Raw genomic sequence first — 9,663 nt, forward strand, 5'->3', positions numbered from 1 at the left:
GAGAGATCGCTCCAGGCTTTGTGGCCAGGACCAGACAACTGCATTTACAAAAGTCATCCTGCATCCACAGCACCTGTCTCAAAGCCTGGCAGTAAATACTGATTGATTAAGAAATCAGTGAGATTCTCAAAGTGACAGTCAATAGACGTTAAAAACTGCTACCACGTGTTCACTGCCCAGGAACACAGCTGTAGCCTTCCCCGAATGTGTCCACAGCCAAATGTCTTAGATGTTTCCATATACACACGAGGGAACTTGCTGGGCATCTCTTCAGCCAGCAACAGCATTCTGTCTGTTTTGAGCCATTGCAAATCGGCAGAGGAAGGAACAGCAGCAGGTCTGACCGAACCAAGTCAGAGAGACTGGAGCTCTGGGTCCTGGCCCCTTCTCTCTCCCTCAAGGTCTGAGCGGACTACCAGGGCCCCAGCGCTACCTTATTGGGCTGAAATAAGGATAGATAGTAGGCACGCATACCTACTATCTAGGTACGATCCTAGGGTTTAACCCTAAGAAATGGAAGTGTCAAAGTTAAATACTAATAGCTGAAAACAAGACTAACTAATATCTGCAAGGATTTTCCCATGTCCAGGCCCTCCTCGGTGTTATCACTCCGTTTCTGAAGAGCCACTTGTGACAAGACCTAAGGCCCAGATCAGAAATCTCATCTAGCAGCTGCCTCTGCTGTACCTTTCCTGCTGGAGTTATTCTTCTGTCTGTTTGTTTTTTTCTGTTTGCTTATCTTTTGTTTATTTTATACCCAACCTAACAGGGAAAAGCTCAGCACTCAGGGGGAGTCCAGTATTTTGTATTTTTTTTTTAATCATAAACACAACGTTTATAGGATAAATCTAGAAAGAAACTCAACTTACATACATCAAAACCCAACTAGAAATCAGCCAAACTAGAAGACCAGTAGTTACTTCTATCCAACGCCTGTTTTTGTAGTTTCTGAGTTAATCTTTAACCTCTAAAATCTTTAACCCCTTGCATTCAGTCATTCCTCACAAATACTTGTATAAACAACCCTTCCTCCCCACCTGGTATACACAGTGCACAGTCTTCCTCGGCTTTGTTTTTGCTGGAATGTTCTTGTGCTCCCCCAATCCGCTGCATTCACATGGCACATGAAATGCTCAGGGAAAGTTCTGCCAGATCCTTGTCTTTTGGGTCTTCCATCATCATGACATTGATCCAAGAAATGCTACCCTACTAAATCAAAGTAAAATAAGACAAACTTGGGCCATTGAGCCTTCAAGTGTACTGGGACCTCCGGCAGTTCAGAGCTCAGGGCTGTGTGGCTCAGCACAGTGAGCAAACACTGGGATAGGCTTCATCCTACAGCTTCTATTGAAAATATTCAGAATGACTTCCCACCTTTCAGCCTGGATCTGATGCCTTCTTGCTTTGTGCAAATGTACTTTTCTATGCCAGAGCAAAATACTTTCTGAAAGCATGCATTGGTTGAATAATGATGTTTCCCTCATTGAATACATTCTTCATTCGAGGTCATTATTCACACCCTCAGACATGCCTCCATCAAGTGGAGTATTCAGCATGGTGGCACCTTCATTCCTCTGTGATTTCCATTCCTCCACTTCCTGCTTTCTGCCCTTTCCAGGTCCCTGTGCCGCGGGCGTCGTGGGGATCAAGATGCCTCGTTATTGCCTATTTGGAGACACCGTCAACACAGCCTCTAGGATGGAATCCACTGGCCTCCGTAAGAAGGGAGATTGTGTTTCTTAGAGGACAAAGATTCTGTCTTTCAGCAGGAGGGAATTGTAGGATAACGTGCACAAGAAGTGCCAGTGAGATGATGAATGAATGGCCCTTCTTCACATTGAATGACCACAAGACTGTCATTCCAGGCCTTGCTACATTTGCTTTTGTTGCAACTGTTTACTGATCATTATTCTTTCCTTTGGCTCAGTTTTAGGTCGCTTCTATTGGTTTGGGTTTATTTAGCAATGCATTCAGGCATGCTCTACCTGGAATAGTCATTAACTTTAGCAGAGATCCATGTAAGTTAAAAAAAAAAATCAGTAGGCTAGGTATGGAGTATACAACTTGGTTCATTTTCCTATTTCTCTTTTATTTGGTTTTCCTGGGAATTGGTTTTAGTAAAGAAAAATGTATTTGTTATCTGCAAAAACCTATATTGCATTTGCCTAGCAAGGTAGAGGCACTGTGTATTGCATGTAGTAGATGCTAAATAAATATTGATGACAGTGATAGTAACAGAAATATATACAAGAGTGAATAAAAGCATTGGTAGATGTGGCCAGACATTGCAAAAATATAGTTGTTAGAACAGTATTTTGGCAATTTACTGACAATCTGATACTGGTTTATACTGGAAAATCATGATGTAAAGGAAAGAATAGGTTTATAAGACCTGTGTTAAAATAATAACTATGCAAATCACTGTCTGTGTTAAGGTAGTCGGGGAATTGCCTCATTTTCCTAGGCATCAAAAATTTGAGAATAGGATACCAACCTTGCTGGAAGGATTGGAGAGGATATATGTTAATCACTTAGCAATCCTCTGATAGATGGTAGGCATACAATATGGGGGTGCTATTATTCTTACTATTGTTATTGTCTGTGGCACCCGTAATGGGAAAGGTGATATACAGCAATGGACTGAGGGATGGAAGTAAATCCTCACCACTTAGTTGTCAGGAAGATAGCAATATCCCAGAAGAGTAAAATTTGAGAAAATCAAGACCCTATAACTGTCTCCTGAATCTTTACCTTGTCACCAACACTTTGGCTACTTATTGGGACTTTTACGTGGGGACCCACATGCCAGCTCTCAAGCTCAGCACCACAAGCTAAATCTAAAACAAGGTCCTGGGGCTATTACTCTGAGCTGGAATGAGAATCCATGGAGCACAACCCCGGAGCTCCATCACTCAGCACCCGGAAAACAGTGCCAGACCTTCTGTGTTCCCACGTGTGATATTTATTGCACTGGGTGTGTTTTTAATTGTTCTTTCACTAAAATATCTGAGCCATCAAGAACATCTAAAGTGAATGTCCGGAATCAAGGGAAAACAAATGTGGCCATATAACAGATTTCAAATGGACCAGATTTTCATTGATCTGTTTTGCTTTTCCAGCCTTGAGAATCCATGTGAGTGGCTCCACCATAGCCATCCTGAAGAGAACCGAGTGCCAGTTCTTGTATGAAGTGAGAGGAGAAACGTACTTAAAGGTGAGGGACCCACAGAGACAGTACCCAGAAAAGCCACTCACACCCCCCCAGGGGCCACTTCCTTTGAGACTGGACACCCAATGGTCAGTAATACTGGGAAACATACGATGAAGAATCCTTTTCTGTACTCCCTGCATGGATCCCCCTCTGTCCCTGTGATGATCACTGACCATCCCCACGATGGGCACCCACTATCCCATGTAGGAGAAGCCACCGCCAAAGAATGTGAACTCAGCCTCTCTTTACTTCAACGAGCCCTTTTCATGTTCTGAACTATGACCACTATGTCATAAAATGCTGCCACCATTTCTTCCACAGGTACCCAACTTTTGCCCCCAATTCCTCCTCCATACCCAAGAGCCACGGTCCCGTCCAGGAGTAATTTAACTACAGTCAATGTCCCTGTCTCCTTGCGTTCTTGCTCTTACTTCAAGATGCTGTCCTTGCTCTTACTTCAAGATGCTGCAGCTCTAAGGCCACCTCTCCAGCCAGTTGCTTTATCATTCAAAGCTCTGGACAAGAGATGGCAAGCTGGCCTCCAAAGCCACCAAATGCCTCCACTTGGCCCTCAGGCTGCTTTCTGAAGGTCATTACAATCTTTTCACAATTGGTCTGCAGCCAACTATTGCCAGTAAGATCATCTGTCCCCAGTAGCCATAGCGCTTCTAGCCTTTACTCTGTGGTTGCAACTTAAGCCTCCTTTTATGTATTAGGGTCCTAACATCACACTCACTTTTTAATCCTCCAGAAATACATTAATACATTTTCTACACCAAGCATTTCTCCCCAGATAGAAGCGGTTTATGGATTACTACAATTCAAAAACATTAAAAAACCCGCTATTTTTAAAGATGAGTGATTTTAAATATATATATATATATATATATATTTATATATATCCATCCACTTTCAAATACCAGCTCTAGCAAAACCAGGATTTTCAGTAAGTTTCCATTCATTTTATAGCCTCCAGATGGGCCCAGAAAAATGTCAGTAAGTATTTATTATGATGCACATGTGTTTATAGTTTACACACTTTAGGTGGGGAAACTGTGGCAAAACGTTTGTGGCAAATTTCATGGCAAAATGAGCCAGAAGAAAATGTGGATAATGAAAACCAGTCAGATTTGTTGGCATAACAGAACTTTAGATGAATTTTCTTCCTTTTTAATTTAGAGTTCTTGTGATGTTGTCATAGTGATATTTTAAAATCTTTGGGGACTCTGAAGGAAACATGTCTGGTGATTGAGAGACTTGTTTTTATTGATTTTAGAGAGAGAAAGAGAAAGAGAGAAATCAATTTGTTGTTCCACTTATTTATACATTCATTGGTAGATTCTTGTATGTGCTCTGACTGGGTCTTGAACCCACAACCTTGGCGTATCAGAATAATGCTCTAACCAACTGAGCTACCAGCAAGGGCAAGAGACTTGTTTCTAAAAGGTCACTTGGAGCCCTAGCTGGTTTGGCTCAGTGTTTAGAGCGTCAGCCCGTGGACTGAAGGTCAAAGGTTTGATTCCTATCAAGGGCATGTACCTTGGTTGCAGGCTCCAATCCTGGCCTTAGCCAGGGTTTGTGCAGAAGGCAACCAATCGATGTGTCTCTCTCACATCAATGTTTCTCTCTCTCTCTCTAGAAATCAAGGGAAAAAATATCCTCGGGTGAGGATTAACAACAACAAAATAAAAATAATAAGAGGCATTTGGAAATAAGCTCTGTCCATATGTAAGGCAGATCATACCAGGAAGGTACGCTGCACTGAAATATAGGCACTGATGAGGAACTCAGAGGGGAAATGTTTCTTAGAAACAGACACTTGTCAGAACAGTGGGCTAGAACTGAACTGTCTCATTGGCCTCCATGGTTCTCACCTCTCCCGTCTCACTAGGGAAAAGGAACCGAGACCACCTACTGGCTGACTGGGATGAAGGACCAAGAGTACAACCTACCAGCCCCTCCTACTGTGTAAGCTGCTGGCTGTGGCGGGGGAGGGGAGTGGAGGTCTTGGCTTTGTAAGTTGGGCTTCGTACAGCCAACGTATCAATCAGACTTGATTTTTGGCAAGTGCTTTGACAGTGTCAATGATGTATTAAATGTGAGGACTACATGTGTGAGAAGTTTAGAAACCTCCCTTCTCTGGCTGCTAGAAGCTGGGTATTCCAGGCATGCCCAGGAGAACAGAGGACGGTTGAGAGCTCACTTCCTGCGTGTCTGGTGCTGATAAGAGTAAAGCACGCCGGAGGCGAAGGGGCACTCTGCATCTCCACCTCTGTCTGCAGCTCTCTGCTAGGCCACATGTTGAAAACGGGATCTACCCCATCCCCGGGGCTGTGGTTCTGGGTCTTCAGGGAATGTATGTCCTCCCTGAGATGAGGAAGACAGGTTCCAGGTCTGACAGTCTCAGTTCCCCTAAAGCTGACTCAAATGGTCACCAAGTTGCACAGTGGTTGCTGCAGTCAGTCACGTGGCTGTTGCTGTGGCATTGGCTATGGTAGAGAAACCCCGTCTTGCAGACTCCTAGATGTTGGACCCAGACAGATGGCAAGCCTATAGATGCCAAAACCACCCAGGTCTTCCCTGGGGCCCAGGGGACCTGGCCTCTTCCTAGGATTGCTCCACGTCCATTCCAAATTCCTGAAACCCTCCATTCATTCCGAGTCCTCCCCAGACACTCCTAGGAATGTGTGGGACCAACACGTTTTCAAGGTTGGGTTGCAGGGGCCCAGCATCGTTCTGGCTTCTGGCCCCCTCCCTGCAGTGGCATGGGTGAACCTAACAGCGCTTCCAAGTTCGAGCAGCATGGTGTTTCACTTTGAAATTGAAATAACAGTTTTCAGTTTGAAATATATTCTGCTTTTTCTATATATTCAACTGCACAAGAGCAGGCTAACAGTCCCGTATGGTCATCCGAGGCAAGTCTGTTTATCAGACTTCCTGTGTCTAGCACAGAAGAAGCCTTTGATAAGTGCTGGGTAAACTGAGCGGATTGTTCTGGAGCAAAGAAATATTCTGTATGAGTTGCTGAGAAGTTCTATTTTCCCTCCCCACTCACTTCCCAGGGAGAATCAACAGCGCTTGCAGGCTGAGTTTTCAGACATGATTGCCAACTCTTTGCAGAAAAGACAGACTGCGGGGATAAGAAACCGAAGACCCATGCGTGTAGCCAGCTACAAAAAAGGCTCTCTGGAATACTTGCAGCTGAACACCACAGACAAGGAGACCACCTATTTCTAAACCTATGAGGCCCAAGGACTCAGGTAAATGAAGAACAGATGCCCTCAGGCAGCGACCTCCAGAGTCCCGAAGCCTCCATTTCCCGGAGACCTCAGTGGAATACAAGACTCAGATACCTCTTACTGAGCCTCTAACAGTGGGTATCGTAACCCACCTAACCCACCCACCATTCTATTTGTTTCTATAAATATTGACTCTGCCTGATCTATAACTTATAAAAGCGTGTTTGTATAAGAATTCTAGGAACTGACTTCAGATACAGACTCCGACCTTCAGTCATCCCAGTTCCGGACGATTTGCTGACCTTCAACTATAGAACCAGGATGACAAAGACCAGGGTGACACACACAGACCATCATTTGACCAGTTTCGAGGTCCTTATTGGAATGGACCATGTGGCCTGCACGTAGAGAACTTTTCACCCCTTGGTCTCTTTGTTCTGCTTTCCCCCTCCCTCCTCGTTAAAACCCCTGCCTGCTCTGAGATGTTGAGCTGGGCGTTGTGGCAAGAGTCCCCCATCTCCTCAGGTGACCGGCACTTGAATAAAACCTCTTTCTTTTTTCATCAGCATCTCTCACAAGTTTGGTTTTTGTGGTGGCAGACAGCCGAACTTGGGTTCCAGTTACAAGCTTTGGCTGCCTGTCTGGAACATTTTATAAGAATATTCTGGAACATTCTGGAAAAGTAAATTACTTTTCCCCCTGGAGCCTGATCACTTGCTTCAGGGAGCTTCAACCTGGGAAAGAGGAATGGATGTACTATCTCGAAGTTGCGGAGTTTTGTTCTCATTTCATTTATATTGTTTTTGTTTTCTTTACTGGCACTTTTTTCTTCTGTATTCATGATTGATAGGATATTTTAAATTGTAAATTATATTTTAAGTATCTTATCTCCATTAAATTTTATTTAACTCATAATTTTTGCAGAAAATATGCTGTATATTAGGATTGATATGCTATAATTAGGGTTAATATATACAGAGTGTCCCCAAAATATATATATATACACTTTAACAACTGATAGCTCAATTTTGAAAATGAAGTGTATTTTAATAAACACTGCCTTTCTAATTATTCAGTGTGTGTGTATGCTTTTGGGGGACACCCTATAGTTAATAGTTGAAAGCTTACTGAGTCTGTGTATGTGTTTCCACCTATTCCTCCCATTTTCCTGAAGTGCACCAGCCCCATCTTGTGCTCCCTGAAAAGCTGCCTAAATCCACCCACACGGAAGCAGAGCAAAGCTGCTCAGGGCTAAGAACCTTGACATTCCGTACCGCTGCCCCACCTGAGGAGACTTTGTCTAGGCCTCTACCACAGGAGGCAGGGCCTGCAGCTATCTGAGGTCTGGGATAAAGTCAAAATCCTGTTTAACTATAAAGACACAGAACTTCAAACTCTGCAGATATCCCTTTCCTGCAATCTATCAGCCGTCTCGGGCCCTTCTTGTGGCATCCCAGCACGACTCAGTTGCTTGAAATTTCTGGGGAAATGGAAAAGTCAAGTGGTGTTAGCAGACTGGAATCAGCAAAGGCAAGCAAGACAAGCTTGTAACACTTCTGGCGTTAACCTTCAGAACTAAAACAACTACTTCAAACACTTCCCCCTCCCCAGGCTTCTGCCATGGAAACCACTCAGAGATGCAGAAACGTTGTCTTTTCCATCTCCTGGAAAAGCAGAAAATCAAATGGTAATAGAATAAATTATCTCCTGATTTACAGGTTGAGAACTAATATGCAGCAAGAGTCCTTTCTTGGAGTCTGGAGGTATATAATCTGCCTCAGCATCTTGCACAAGGAGATTTTCTGCATGGAGATGAAGTTGTTTCATGAACATTCTTGGTCATTCATTTAGGAGCATCTCTTCTTATTTCAGGAGCTGGGCACAGGGAATTATAAAAGCATGGTCTCTGCCAAGCTTTGAATCCTAAAGGGGAGAGGGAAATGTGAAGAGATAAGTAGGTTTTGGTACAAAGCAATGTTCTTGACAGCAGGCAAATTTAGCAACTTCAACATCAACAAGAAAAACTCAAAAGCATCTTTAAAGCTAAGGGGCATTGCTGAAACATCTCACTAGCAGGCTCATGTTTGTCTTCTATTACAGAACCTACATGGTTGTGAAACATTTCTCTGCCTTTAAACAGATGTGTGGCCTCGGCTTGTCCAGCTTGTCCACTTAGCAATATGGTTATGGGATACCAGTGATGACATCAACTAAGAATGGAACCCAAGCAAGGGTCAAATTCTTGCACTGCTCTTTTCTAGCTGTGAGTTAATTAATTAATGTCTCCAAGCTCCTGATGTTTCATTAATCACCATGAATCATAATATCCATCTCAAGGGGTTGTTACTAAGATTTTTTTAATTGAAATTTACCAAGCACCTGGCACAGTGTCGGTCACATTAGGTTCTCAACAAATAACCTCTACTTTCCATTTTTCCCTTCTCTAGTTGCTTTATATTTAACTACTAGAGGCCTGGTGCATGAAATTCGTGCAGGGGGGGGGGGTCCCTCAGCCCAGCCTGCACCCTCTCCAATCTGGGATCCTCTCACAATCTGGGACTGCTGGCTCCTAACCGCTCACCTGCCTGCCTGCTTGATTGCCCCTAACCACTTCTGCCTGCCAGCCTGATCACCTCCTAACTGCTCCCCTGCCAGCTGGATTGACGTCTAACTGCTCCCCTGCCGGCCTGATTGCCCCCAACTGTCTTCTCCTGCAGGCCTGGTCAACCCCAACTGCCCTCCCCTACTGGCCTAATTGCCCCCAACTGTCCTCCCCTGTAGGCCTGGTTGCCCCCAACTGCCCTCCCCTGCTGGCCCAATTGCTCCCAACTGCCCTCCCCTGCTGGCCTGATCGCCCACAACTTCCCTCCCCTGCCAGCCATCTTGTGGCGGCCATCTTGTGATGACGTGATGATGTCTCACAAGGGCATAATGGTACCTAGGCTTTTATTATATAGGATTGGTTATAGAATTTTTCAAATGTACACAAATTTAGAAGGACTATAGCTAATGAGTCCCTTTATAGTCATCATCAGTTTTAAGAATTATCAAAAAATAGCCCTGACCGGCTTGACTCAGTGGATAGAGCATCGGCCTGCGGACTGAAAGGTCCCAGGTTCGATTCCGGTCAAGGGCATGTACCTTGGTTGTGGGCACATCCCCAGTAGGGGGCGTGCAGGAGGCAGCTGATTGATGTTTCTCTCTCATCGATGT

General features: G+C 44.3%; 1 protein-coding gene across 4 annotated transcripts in view; it reads left to right on the forward strand.

Moving 5' to 3' along the window:
* The window catches only part of GUCY2C (guanylate cyclase 2C), a 91,062-nt gene extending 83,217 nt beyond the window's left edge, over positions 1 to 7,845 (forward strand). For 2 of the 4 annotated variants that reach the window (XM_036296606.1, XM_036296604.1), the window contains 4 exons: positions 1,619 to 1,717; positions 3,120 to 3,214; positions 5,103 to 5,179; positions 6,274 to 7,844. In XM_036296606.1, coding sequence (XP_036152499.1) covers positions 1,619 to 1,717; positions 3,120 to 3,214; positions 5,103 to 5,179; positions 6,274 to 6,448 — 446 coding nt within the window. In that variant the 3' untranslated portion in view covers positions 6,449 to 7,844. Of the gene's footprint in view, positions 1 to 1,618; positions 1,718 to 3,119; positions 3,215 to 3,532; positions 5,180 to 6,273 lie in introns of all 4 variants that reach the window. The other 2 variants (XM_036296605.1, XR_004965670.1) reach the window with 2 other exon arrangements.
* The last annotated feature ends 1,818 nt before the right edge of the window (positions 7,846 to 9,663 follow it).

The sequence above is a fragment of the Myotis myotis genome, unplaced genomic scaffold, assembly GCF_014108235.1.
Source record: "Myotis myotis isolate mMyoMyo1 unplaced genomic scaffold, mMyoMyo1.p scaffold_m19_p_3, whole genome shotgun sequence".
NCBI classification, from domain to species: domain Eukaryota; kingdom Metazoa; phylum Chordata; class Mammalia; order Chiroptera; family Vespertilionidae; genus Myotis; species Myotis myotis.